Raw genomic sequence first — 14,252 nt, 5'->3', positions numbered from 1 at the left:
TGAGAGGGAGAGATAGATCAGCCATGATTAAATGGCTGAGTTGACATGATGGGCCAAATGGTGTAATGCAGCTCCTATCCCTTATGAATTTTTGTTGACACGTTAAATTCTTCCAGCACTTTGATGTTTTTTTTAATATTCCAACATCTGCAGTTCCTTGTGTGCCTGAGTATAGTTGTGGATCTGATCTATGAGGATATTGTGTTTTCACTTCGAGACTCCAGGCTGAGGTGACCGAACTGATTATATATGTTTAAGAAAGAACTGCAGATGCTGGAAAATATATCTGATTATATATTTCTCTGACGGACAAACGTAATTATGTCAATGACATACATTTTGTTTTTGCCTCCGTGGATCATATTCAGGAACGCATGAGATATTTGGCCAGGTGCATGGACAGGACAGGTTTGGAGGTCTATGGGCCAAACGTGGGTATGTGGACCCAGTGTAGGAGGGGCAGCTGGGTTGGCACGGGCAAGTTGGGCCGAAGGGCCTGTTTCAGCGCTGTATGACTTTGAGCGGAGGTTTGTCGCGCTGAAACACTGACCTTGATCTTGGAGGCCTGGGTCTTTGAACATGAGATGCTGGAGTACAGGAGACTTTGGATGTCTGTGGTCCAGGCTGTCAGCATCCGGCATGAATTGGTCGATGCTTGTAATGGGCTTGAGTGAAGATGGGATGGACTGATTGTGAGTGAATGAGATGGATCTGAACATGAGGAGATAGCCACCGGCATGTGAATAACAAGTGTCATCACTGAGGCACCACAGGTCCTCCCCTCAACCTCCAAAACATGCTCATCCTTCATCCTCACGCTGTCCCATGCTCATATATGAACCAAATTAGACCCAGAGAATACAGTAAATCCTTGTTTTAACGGGCGTCTTTATAACGGATATTGGATATAGTGGACGGATCTACCAACGGCTGCCCGCGCCAACCCAGCTCTCACCGCCTACCCTGCTACTTCCAGTCCACACCTGCCATCACCCCACCCCAAATCGCCACCACCATCACTCCCACCCCCATCCCACTCCCACCCCAACCACCAATCCCACCCCAAACCACCCCCATCCCCACCCCCATCCCCACCACCACCCCCCCCCCCATACCAAACCACCCCCATCACCCAACACCCATCACCCCCCCCACCCCCACCAAATCGCCACCACCATCACTCCTCCCCCCCATCCCACCCCCCCCCCCCACCAATCCCACCCCAACCACCACCCTCATCACCACCCACCCCCCCCATCCCCACCCCCATCACCCCCCACCACCACCACCACCCCCCACCCCCACCAAACCACCCCCCCATCACCCCACCCCCACCCCACCCCCCATCACCCCCACCATCACCCCCACCCCCCATCCCCACCCCCATCGCCACCACCACCCCCCCACCACCCCAGCCCACCCCACCCCAACCACCAATCCACCACCACCACCCCCACACCCCCCCCCCACCCCCACACCAACCACCACCACCATCCGCTCCCCCTCTGGTCCAATATATAATGAGGATTTACTGTACTGGAAAGTGGAACCACTGTAAATATTGTACATCCTGTGACTCTAGTTCCACTAGTGTAACCTGGATATTGAAATATATCAAATTGTAGTTATTAAAATGAAGTGTTTCTTGTTTGAATTTCTGTATAAAAAAAGATTACATTCACATGGACAAAAATAAATAAAAGGTGCCATGAGAATTCACCAAAATGATTCAAACTTAGATGTTTTCTATTCCTGACTTTTGCAAACCACTTTATACTCAGTTCAGTTTATCGGGGTACAGTGAAAAGCTTTTTGTTGCGTGCTATCCAGTCAGCAGAAAGACAATGCATGATTACAATCGAGGCACTAACAGTGTGTAGATACATGATAAGGGAATAACGTTTAGTGCAAGGTAAAGCCGGTCAAAAATAGTCCGAGGGTCACCAATGAGGTTGATAATAGCTCAGGAAGCTCTAGTTGTTGATAGGATGGTTCAGCTGCCTGATAACAGCTGGGGAGAAACTGTCCCTGAATCTGGAGGTGTGCGTTTTGTATTGTATGGTATTGTATTGTATTGTATTGTATATCTTTATTGTCATTTCCTGAGTATTCACATACCCAGAGGAAACAAAAAAACGTTGCTCAACCAGTGTCCATTCAGTGTGCATTAAAAATAAATAGAAATAAAAATACATGTATCATGAACAAATTTAACACTCTACTAAACATTCAACAGGCGTTCCGATCGGCAGCGGCACAACAGTGGCTCTGCTGCAGTGTGTCCAGGTTGGTGGTTGGTGCGCGATACTTTGGCAGGGGGCAAAGTCCGTTTATCAGTCTTATAGCCTGCGGGAAGAAGCTGAGGAGCATCCTGCTGGTTTTGCAGCTAATGCTCCTGTACCTCTTCCCAGATGGCAGGATGGAGAATATGTGATGCGATGGGTGGTAGGGGTCTTTGATGATGGAGATGGCTCTGCTGATACATCTCTTCCTGTATATGTCCAGCAGGAAAGGGAGTGGAGCACCAATAATCCTGCTGGCGGTCTTCACAATCCTGTCTAGTTGGTGCCGTTCGTACTTTTCACACTTCTATACCTTTTGCCCGATGGGAGAGGGAAGAAGAGGGAGTGGCCAGGGTGCGACTGGTCCTTGATTATAATACTGGCCTTGCCAAGGCAACGTGAGGTGCAAAGGAGTCGGTAGAAGTGTGATGGTCTGGGTCCCCGTCCACAATTCGCTACAATTCCTTGCGGTCTTGAATGGAGCCGTTCCCAACCCAAACTGCGATGCATCCTGGTAAAATGCTTCCTCTGTACGGCGCATCTGTAGAAGTTGGTGAGAGTTGCAGGGGGCATGCTGAACTTCCCAAGCCTTCGAAAGGAAGTAACTGAGGATTACCACTATAAGATCACCCCTCTGCCTCCACCACCCCATGGAATAAAGCCCTAGCCTGCCTGACCTCTCCCTATAGCTCAGGCCCTCAAGTCCTGGCAACATCCTCGTAAATCTTTTCTGCGGTCTTTCCAACTTAGTGCCATAGTGTTGGATATCCGGGTCTGGATACATCTGAACGAAGGTAGCCAGAAGCACAGGAACAGGCCATTCGGCCCGCAGAGTCCACACTGACCATCAAGCAGCTATTTTAATACTGAGCCAATTTTATTCTTTTCCACACTCCAAAGACCTACAGGTTTGTAGGCTAATTGGCTGGGAACATTGTAAATTATCCGGAGTGTGTGTAGCATTGTGTCAGTGTGTGCAGGGATCACTGGTCAGCATGGACTTGGTGGGCCGAAGGGCCTGTTTCCACGCTGTATCTGTAAACCAAACTACACTAAACTACCGACCCGAAACATCACCTGTGTTGATCAGCCATGATTATATTGAATATTGGTGCTGGCTCGAAGGGCTGAATGGCCTACTCCTGCACCTATTTTCTATGTTTCTGCGTCTATAATCTGCTAGTATGTAGAAACAAGGAACTGCAGACGCTGGTTAATACACAAAAGGACACAAAGTGCTGGAATAAGTCAGTGGGTCAGGCAGCATTTCTGAAGAACATGGGTGGGTGACGTTTCGGGTCAGGAACCTTGATCGTTGTATCGTAATTATTTTGCTCACAGACAAGTCACTGCAAACAAACTCTCACTGACATAATCTGGCAAATTGGAGCTGCTGCCTGTCCTGCTGAATTACTCCAGCTTCTTTGTGTCTATCGTCAGTTTAAACCAGCATCTGCAGTTCCTTCCTACATATAGAACTATTCCCATCCTGGTCTCCAGACATAATTGCTTCCACCAGAGGGCAGCCTACTCCACTCAATGCCAGACAGACACTGGGAGAAGGTAATGATCTGTGTAGTCACAAGAGTCACAGAGAGATACTGCACGGAAACTGGCTCTGAAGAACGGTCTCGACCCGAAACATCACCTATTCCTTCTCTCCAGAGATGCTGTCTGACCCATTGGGTTACTCCAGCCTATTGTGTCTATCTAGCTATTTAGCTAATGGAATCAAGGGATATGGGGAGAAGGCAGGAACGGGGTACTGATTTTGGATGATCAGCCATGATCATATTGAATGGTGGTGCTGGCTCGAAGGGCCAAAAGGCCTACTCCTGCACCTATTGTCTATGTTTTCTATTTTCTATCTACAATCCACTGCCCATATAACAGCCTCTTAAATGCCACAAACATTAGATAGATAGATAGATAGATAGATAGATAGATAGATAGATAGATAGATAGATAGATAGATAGATAGATAGATAGATAGATAGATAGATAGATAGATAGATAGATAGATAGAGTGCCATTTATTGTCATTTAAACATACAACGTTCAAACGAGATTACGTTCCTGCAGCCATAACAGCAAAAAAAAAAAAAACACACAATTGACACAATTCCACACAAACCATCACAGTGAATCTCCAAACCCTCCTCACTGTGATGGAAGGCAAACGTCTTATCTTTTCCCTGTTCTCTGTTCTTTATTCTTCTTCTCCCGCAGTCAAGCTGTCAAACAGCTGCATGGAGCTGATCGAGGCTTTTGATGTTAGAGCCCCCGGCAGTCGATGGTGACCCGTGGCCCGTTTAAGCCGCGCCGGGTGATGTAAGGCCCTGCTCCGAGTCGATTTAAACCCCTCGATTCGGGCGGGAGAAGTTGCCGTTGCGGGAGCTCCGAAAAGCGGTCTCCCACCAGGGTCCCGCGAGCTCCCGATGTTACCGTCCACAGGGCCTGCAGCCGGAGCCTCCGAAGCTCCGGTCGGGTCGCACGCGCGCGCCACCACGGCACTCGGAAGTCGGCCAGCTGGTGAGTTCGCCGGCTCTGCGACTGGAGCCCCAGATTGATTCCGGTTGGAGGCTGCCGGCTCCACGATGTTAGGCCCCAACGACAACGGTCAAGTTCCCCGTGCAGGGAAGAGATTAAAAAGTTTCCCCCCCCTGCCCCCCCCCCCCCACCCCATACATACACAGCTAAAAATAAAATAAAACTAAAACCAAAAACATACACCTAACAGGACAAAGAAAATGAAAAGACAGGCGGACTGCAGTGGCCGCTGCTGCGAGGCGCCGCCATCTTGGATTACAGATACAGCATGGAAACAGGCCCTTCAGCCCAACTTGCCCACACCGGCCAACATGCGCCATATACACTAGGCCCACCTGCCCGCATTTTGGTCCATATCCCCCCAAGGTTCCTGGCAAAGGTTCTCTGTAAACATGTGCAGGAAGGAACTGCAGATGAATGAACGAATGAATGAATGAATTAATAAGTTTATTGGCCAAGTATATTCACATACAAGAAATTTGCCTTGGTGCTCCGCCCGCAAGTGCAACATGACATACAGTGACAGTTAGGAACGACACGTTAAACATTCAACATTAATAATAAAACATTATCGATTAAACATCTTTAATATGGAAACATTGACATATTCCTTGAGAGTCCAGGAGAATTCATTTGAAAAGATCTGGGAAAAATGGACTGTTTATTTTAGCCATGACACCAATTAGATAAATGCCGAGCTAGATATGGGAAGATTGTGTTATATAGAACTAGATGGTGTGTTTGTATGAATATTGAATAATCTCCAGATAAATAATCAATGTCATGTTGATTCTTTTTTAAGTGAACCACACGGTCTTATTCCAATTTTTAAATTTATTTACTTCTTTTTTTTCCCCCTATCTACTTATTTTTTTTATTTTGATTGCTGCTTTTCTTATGTTTTATTTATGGTGATGGCGTTGCACTGTTTTGTATATATCTCTTAAAAATCAATAAAAATCTAAGTGAAAAAAAAGGAATGACACGTTAAACATTTACCATTAATAATAAAACATTATTGATTAAACATGTGAATTAAATAAAATTCCAGAGCAAAAAGAGGCTACAGATTTTTGGTTATTGAGTAGAGCTACTACTCGTGGTAAAAAAAAGTTGTTTTTATGTCTGGCTGTGGCAGCGTTGACAGTCCGGAGTCGCCTTCCAGAGGGAAGTGATTGAAAGAAAGCGAAGATACTGTCCCAAAACTCGTGTTATCCACATTTTATCCCTTAGAATACAGAATCTAACACAGAGAATACAACACAGAAACAGGCTCTCTCGTTCCACATCGTTCTTACAGACTGGCATAATGGTGCTCGAGTCTTAGAGCGTGGAAACAAAACACTTTTAATCCTGTCTCTGCAAACTGTAAATGGCTGTATCGCCTTGCACGCAACAACCACTGTTTCACTGCACACGTGGCAACAAACTAAACTTATACAAGCAAAATTATCGAGAGAACCTCACTGCCCCTTGGTACATGTGATGATAAGGAAGTATTGAAGCATCAAGTGTGGAAGCAGCGGACGGGCGGGTGGGACAGGGGAGGAGTTGAGGGCGACCTCTGGACGGCTTCATGTTACAGCGGCCGGGGAAACCCCAAGGCAGATGTGGACTTGATACTTACAGGGTTGCCGCTTGGATCCCACTCGCTGTGTGAACTTGGCTGGAGTTAGTTCAGTTTTACTCCCAGCGCTGGGGTTGGGGAGGTGGGGGGACCATGTCGTTCCTGCGGAGATCCCTAGCCTTGGGGAGACCCTTCCTGCGGGCACTGGGCGCATCTCAGCCCCATGGACCCATCTCCAGCGCCAACATCTCCAGCGCCAACATCTCGGCGTTTATGCCCGAAGCGGCGGCGTTCCCGGGGGTCCGGGACTACCCCTCGCTGCAACTTCTCTCCCTGCGCCAGGCTGAGCGGTTCTGGGCCGCCCTGGCCCGGGACAGACTGTCCTGGATCAGCCCCTTCCACACGGCCAGCGACTGCGACCTGGCCCGGGGCAAGGTCCGCTGGTTCGAGGGAGGGCGCCTCAACGTCTCAGGTGAGTTGGTCCCACACCCGGGGGTCAGCGGCTCTTAGTAACGGGGCAACTCTCCTCTCTCCCACTCCTCTTCACTCCCCCTCCCCTCCTCTCTCCCCCCTCCCCCTCTCTTCTCTCCCCCCCTCCCCTCTCCCCCTTCATTCTCTCTCTCTCTCCTCCCTCCCTCTCTCCCCCCTCTCCCCCCCTCCCTCCCCCCCTCTCTCCCCCACCCCTCTCTCTCCCCCTTCCCTCCCCTCCCCTCCTCCCCCACCTCTCTCTCCCCCTCCCCTCCTCTCTCCCCCCCTCCTCTCCCCTCTCCATCCCCTCCTCTCTCTCTCTCCCCTCCCCTCCCCTCCTCTCCCCCCCCCCCCCCTCTCCTCTCCTCCCCCCCCCTCTCTCCCCCCTTCCATATCCCCCCCCTCTCCCCCTTCCCCCCCTCTCCCCAACCCTCTGCCCCTCTCTCTCCCCCTTCCTCCCCTCCACCTCCTCCCCCCCCCCCCCCCCCCCGCTTCCCTCCCCCCCCTCCCCCCCCTTCCATCCCCTCCCTCTCCCCCCCCTCCCCATCCCTTCCCCCAACCCCTCCCCATCCCCCCCTCTTCCCATCCCCCCTCTTCCCTCCCCACCCCCTCTCTCCATCTCCCCCCATTCCCCCTCTCTCCCCGTCCCCCTCTCCCCGTCCCCCTCCCCTATCCGTCCCCACCTCACCGTCCCCCCTCTTCCCATCCCCCCTCTCCCTGTCCCCACCTCTCTCTCTCCATCTCCCCATTCCCCCCCCCCTATCCCCATCCCCCCCCTCCCTTCTCCCCCTCCCTACTGTTCCTGCTCTCCTCACCTTTCTCTTCCACCCCAGTTTCCCCCCCCCCCCCACTCATCACCTTTACCCCTCTCTCCCACCTACTGGCGTTGTTCCTCTCTCCCGTTCATTCCTCGATGCCTGAGTGTGTGGCTCAGTTAACCTGGGGGAAACATTAACAGAGTTAGCATTCAGGTCACAGACCTCTCATCCAAACTAGGAAGGTTAGAAAACAAGCACGTTTTCAGTTGCGGGGAGAGGGTGGAGAGAGCAAATGGAATTTAAACATAAGCGCCTATGAATTAGGAACAGGTACAGGCCACTCGGCCCCTCGAGTACAATGCTATGTCTAACAAGATTATGGTCGGTCCATCACAGGTACTGACCTCCCCATCATCGAAGAGATCTAGAGGAGGCACTGCCACAAAAGGGAAACCAGTATCATCAGACCCACACCACCGACCATCATAACATATGATTAGCATTTGACGGCACTGGGCCTGTACTCGCTGGGGTTTAGAAGAATGAGGGGGGGGGGCCTCATTGAAACGTATAGAATAGTGAAAGGCCTGGATAGAGTGGATGTGGAGAGGATGTTTCCATTAGCGGGAGAGTCTAGGACTCGAGGTCAGAGCCTCAGAATTAAAGGACGTTCTTTTAGGAGGGAGATGAGGAGAAATTTCTGTAGTCAGAGGGTGGTGAATCTGTGGAATTCTTTGCCACAGAAGGCTGTGGAGGCCAAGTCAGTAGATATATTTAATGGATATATATAATATCTAATACACCAGTCATGGAACAATAACATTCTTACTCGCTGCAGCTTCAAAGTTTCCTTCATGCAATAAAAAGCAATAAATAATAATACAGGCAATTAATCATCAGTAATACTCAGTAACCAGGACAGCACAAAACCAAAGTCCGCAGTGCAAGCAAAACCAATAGAAGTCCATAGAACTCCAAAGTTGCTGAGGTAGTGGTTAGTGCTTTACAGTGCTCAAGAAGCTGTTCTTGAACCTGGTGGGTATAGAAACCTAGAAACATAGACAATAGGTGCAGGAGGAGGCCATTCGGCCCTTCGAGCCAGCACCGCCGTTCAATGTGATCATGACTGATCGTCCCCAATCAATAACCCGTGCCTGCTTTCTCCCCATATCCCTTGATCCAACTAGCCCCTAGAGCTCCATCTAACTCTCTCTCAAATCCATCCAGTGATTTGGCCTCCACTGCCCTCTGTGGCAGGGAATTTCACAAATTCACAACTCTCTGGGTGAAAACTTTTTTTCTCACCTCAGCCTTAAATGACCTCCCCCTTTATTCTAAGACTGTGGCCCCTGGTTCTGGACTCGCCCAACATTGGGAACATTTTTCCAGCATCTAGCTTGTCCAGGCCTTTAATAATTGTATATGTTTCTATAAGATTCCCCCCTCATCCTTCTAAACTCCAGTGAATACAAGCCTAGTCTTTTCAATCTTTCCTCATATGACAGTCCCGCCATCCCAGGGATCAATCTCGTGAACCTACACTGCGCTGGCATGGTTTTTGGGCTCCGATATTTTCTTCCTGGTGGTAGTGGTGAGATGAGAGTGGGACCAGGTTGGTGTGGGGTCTTTGAAGATATTTGCTGCCTTTTTGAGGCAGCACCTTCGATCGATCCCTTTGACGGTGGGGAGGTCAGTACACGTGTGGAGCAGGCAATATCTACCAATTCAGTTCAGTTTAGTTTACCGAGTACAGCGAAAAGTTTTTGTTGCGTGCTAACCAGCCAGCGGAAAGACGATACGTGATTGGGAATAACATTTATCGTGCAAGGTGAGGTCGGTCCAAATATCACTCTCTGCAGCCTCCGTCAATCCTGGCTCTTCGAGTAATAGAGCCAAGTCCTGATGCAACCAATCAGTATGCTCCCTACTCGAGACCTGCAGAAGTTCGAACAATATTTAGCAACGTGCCGAATCTGCTCAAACTTCTAAATGACCAGGATCCACAAACGTGTCTTCATCAACGGGACGGTGGTGGAGAGAGTCAAAAACTTCAAGCTCCTGGGTGGACCCACCACATTGCTGCAAGCTCAGGGAGAGCCCACTAATGCCTCTACCTCCTTAGAAGATTTAGGAGATTCGGTATGCCGACGAACACTCTCGTGAACCTTCGCAGGTGCACAGCGGAGAACATGTTGTCAGTTGCATCACGGCCTGGTTCAGCAACTCGAACACGCAGGAACGAAGAAGGTCGCAAAAAAGTGGTCGACACCATCAATGGTACTGACCTCCCCTCCCCCCACCATCGATGGGATCCACAGGAGGTCAGCCAGCATCATCAGAGACCCACAGCACCCTGGCTGGCCATGCCCTCATTTCACTCCTGCCATCGGGAAGACGGTACAGGAGTCTGAAAACTGTAACGTCCAGGTTCAGGAGCAGCTTCTTCCCTACAACCATCAGGCTATTTAATAAACACTATGACCACCAAATAGGATCCGAACTATATAGACGTAGGGACATTATTTTTGACTTTGCACTATTTATTTGTCAGTCAGTTTTGTTGTTTATTATGAGTTTTACAGAGTATTCTGTTGTGCTGCTGCAAGTAAGAATTTAATTGTTCCTTTTCGAGAGGTATGTCACTAAAACGCTCTTAGTTTAGTTTAGAGATACAGCGCAGAAACAGGCCCTTCAACCCACCGAGTCTGCACGAACCAGCGATCCCCGCACAATAACACTGCTCCACACACACTAGGGACAATTTGACACTCATACCAGGCCAACTAACCTCCAAACCTGTACGTCTATGAGTGTGGGAGGAAACTGAAGATCTCGGCGAAAACCTACCCGGTCACGGGGGGAACGTGCAAACTCCACACGGACAAGCACCCGTAGTCGGGATTGAACCTGGGTCTCTGGCGCTGTAAGCGCTGTAGCAACTCTACCGCTGCGCCACCTTGCCGCCTCTTGACTTGACCCTTGAGGAAGTAAAGTGACTGATGGGCTTTCAACTGCCCTTCTCAATCACTTGTGTTTCTACCCTAACCATTCTGTGTAAAAAAACGTTTTCCCATCAACATTTCAGTTCTTTAAACGAACAGTCAACAGAAGCAAGTTTATTTTGTTAGCGACCAACATCACCAGTGATATCACCCCCAACGTTAAACTTGCCTCTGCCTTTGTATCCTACCTGTGATACACTGTTATTATGTAAAAGGGGACTACAGATGCTGGTTTAAACCGAAGATAGACACAAAAAGCCGGAGTAACTCAGCGGGACAGGCAGCATCTCTGCAGAGAAGGAATGGGTGACGTTTCGGGTCGTGACTCTTCTTAGGGACTGGTTAGGGATAAGGGAAACGAGAGATATAGACGCTGATGTGGGGAGATAAAGAACAATGAATGAAAGATATGCAAAAAAATCCGATGATAAAGGAAACAGGCCATTGTTAGCTGTTTGCTGGGTGAAAATGAGAATCTGGTGCGACATGGGTGGGGGCGGGATAGAGAGAGTGAAGTTAGAGAAATCAATATTCGTACCACTGGGCTGAAAGCTGCCCAAGCGAAATATGAGATGCTGTTCCTCCAATGTGCGTTTAGCCTCACTCTGACAGTGGAGAAGAAAGTTCTGTGTGGGAACGGGAAGGAGAATTAAAGTGTCCAGCAACCGGGAGATCAGGTTGGTCCAGGCGGATTGAGCGAAGGTGTTCAGCGAAACGATCGCCCAGTCTGCGTTTGGTCTCGCCGATGTGTAAGAGTCCACATCTTGAACAACGGATACAGTAGATGAGGTTGGAGGAGGTGCAAGTGAACCTCTGCCTAACCTGAAAGGACTATCTGGGTCCCTGGACAGAGTCGAGGGAGGAGGTATAGCAACAGGTGTTCCATCTTCTACGGTTGCAGGGGAAAGTACCTGGATAGTACCACTGAGTTACTCCAGCGTTTTGAGCCTATACACTGTCATTCACTGTATATGAGAATATAGTCCAACTACAAGCGGCACGTTGGCGCAGCGGTAGAGTTGCTACATTACAGCGCCAGAGACCCAGGTTCGATCCTGACCACAGGTGCTGTCTGTGCGGAGTTTGTACGTTCTCCCTGTGACCGTGTGGGCTTTCTCCGGGTTCTTCCTCCCACATCCCAAAGACGTGCAGGTTTGCAGGTCAATTGGCTTCTGTAAATTGCCCTTAGTGTGTAGGAGGTGAAAGTGGGATAACATAGAACGCGTGTGAACGGGTGATCGACGGTCGCTGAAGATTAGGTGATCAGAGGGCTTATTTCCACGCTGCATCTCTAAACTAAACGAGGTGATGATTTACAGCAAAGATCCTATAGCGGAGCAAGATAGACCACTCCTTCTAAATGCAATGGGCTGATGTGTAGTACGCAACGGAGCGGAACGTGGGCCTTTTTTTCATCCATTTCCGTAACCCGACCCGACCCGACTCGCAGTGTAATCAACGTTGCGGGGAAACAGTTTGTGTTAATAAATTAAAATTCTGAAAATGAGGAGAAGATTTTTACCAAATAACTTTTATTTTTACGAGGATGTTTCCGTAACTGGCTTCCATCTCCGCACTATTATCCTATAATAATAAATTTATTTATGGGCGCCTTTCAAGAGTCTCAAGGACACCTAAACGATCTTTGGTGCGGAGACGGAATCCGGTTACGGAAATGGGGCCGAAAATGACCCATGAATCTGCCCACGACTGTACTACATCTTTTTCATCGAGTGGACTATCTTGCTGGCTATAGGGTCTTTGATTTACAGGGAGCAGAAGCTGATACAGCTCTTCTACCATTGCTTATTATCTTAGACATTTAACCTCAATCCCAACTCTTTAGTCAGAGGGTGGTGAATCTGTGGAATTATTTGCCACAGAAGGTTGCGGAGGCAGTCAGTGGATATTTTTAAGGCAGAGATAGATAGATTCTTGATTAGTACGGGTGTCAGGGGCTATGGGGAGAAGGCAGGAGAATGGGGTTAGGAGGGAGAGATAAATCAGCCATGATTGAATGGCAGAATAGCCTTGATGGGCCGAATAGCCTAATTCTGCTCCTATCACTTGTGACCTTGTGAACCTACTTTTGGTCTCTGGCTAATGTACAGTAAATCCTCATTATAACAGAGCAGATAAGGAGGGAATGTATGTGAGTTAACCCTTCCTCTGTCTGTTGCCCTCGAGCAGTGAACTGCATTGACCGCCATGTCCACACATCTCCAGACAAGGTGGCTTTAATCTGGGAGAGAGATGAGCCTGGCACTCATGTGAAGATTACCTACAGGTTAGTGAATGACGTGCAGCGTGGACATAACCGCCAATGAACGCAAAGCCACGGATTTGTTCAGTTTAACTTACTTTAGAGATACAATGCAGAAACAGGCCCTTCGGCTCCCTCCGACCAGCAATCACCATACACTAACATGTGGGCGGCTCGATGGGGCTGCGATAGAGTTGCTGCCTTACAGAGCCTGAGACCCGGGTTCGATCCTGACTACGGGCGCTGTCTGTACGGAGTTTGTACGTTCTGCGTGGGTTTTCTCCGAGATCTTCAGTTTCCTCCCACACTCCAAAGGCGGACAGGTTTGTAGGTTAATTGTTAATGTAAAATTGTCCCTAATGTACGTTGGGTAGTGTTAATGTGCGGGGGTCGCTGGTTGGTGCGGACTCGGTGGGCCGAATGGCCTGTTTCTGCGCTGTATCTCTAAACTAAACTAAACTAACACTATCTAGGCACAATTTACAATTTTTACCGAAGCCAATTAACCTACGAACCTGCACATCTTTGAAATGTGACAGGAAACTGGAGCATCCGGAGAAAACCCACGCAGGTCACGGGAAGAACGTACTAACTCTGTACAGACAAGCACCTGTAGTCAGGATCGAACCCCGATCTCAGGTGCTGTGAGGCAGCGACACTGCCGTTGCGCCACAGTGCCGCCACGTAAAACAAAATGAGGACAACCCAAAATGTTGCCAGCATCTTTTTCCCAATCTGTACCTATTCTGAAGCACAATAGAGCAAATGAAATAATGTTGAGGTGTGTAGACAAGAATGCTGGAGAAACTCAGCGGGTGAGGCAGCATCTATGGAGCGAAGGAATAGGTGACGTTTCGGGTTGAGACCCTTCTTCAGACTGATGTGGGGGTGGGGAGCGGGAAGAAGAAAGGAAGTGGGCTGTGGGAGAGCTGGGAAGGGGAGGGGAAAGAGGGAGAAAGCAAGGACTACCTGAAATTGGAGAAGTCAATGTTCATACCGCTGGGGTGTAAACTAACGAAGCGAAATATGAAGTGCTGTTCCTCCATTTGCGGTGGGACTCACTCTGGCCATGGAGGAGGCCCAGGACAGAAAGGTCGGATTCGGAATGGGAGGGGGAGTTGAGGTGCTGAGTCACTGGGAGATCAGGTTGGTTATTGCGAACTGAGCGGAGGTGTTGGGCGAAGCGATCGCCAAGCTTATACTTGGTCTCACCAATGTAGAGCAGCTGGTCACTGTTACAAGATTGGATACTCGGTAACCAATTTACCCTCTGCCCGTTGCACAGGGGCAACATGGTGGTGCAGCAGTAGAGTTATTGCCTTACCCAGAGAAGGGATGAGTACCATTGTCGGCAAAGGTCCT

General features: G+C 49.2%; 1 protein-coding gene across 1 annotated transcript in view; it reads left to right on the top strand.

Annotated features, from left to right (window-relative positions):
- Window positions 1–6,404: 6,404 nt before the first annotated feature.
- The window catches only part of LOC129700010 (acetyl-coenzyme A synthetase 2-like, mitochondrial), a 42,258-nt gene continuing 34,410 nt past the window's right edge, over window positions 6,405–14,252 (top strand). Inside the window, exons 1-2 of the mRNA XM_055640142.1 lie at window positions 6,405–6,871; window positions 12,818–12,914. Coding sequence (XP_055496117.1) covers window positions 6,553–6,871; window positions 12,818–12,914 — 416 coding nt within the window. The 5' untranslated portion in view covers window positions 6,405–6,552. The remainder of the gene's footprint in view (window positions 6,872–12,817; window positions 12,915–14,252) is intronic.

Source organism: Leucoraja erinacea, chromosome 9 (assembly GCF_028641065.1).
Source record: "Leucoraja erinacea ecotype New England chromosome 9, Leri_hhj_1, whole genome shotgun sequence".
NCBI lineage: Eukaryota > Metazoa > Chordata > Chondrichthyes > Rajiformes > Rajidae > Leucoraja > Leucoraja erinaceus.
The sequence above is the reverse complement of the archived record's forward strand: the minus strand, read 5'-3'. Positions and strand labels throughout refer to the sequence as shown.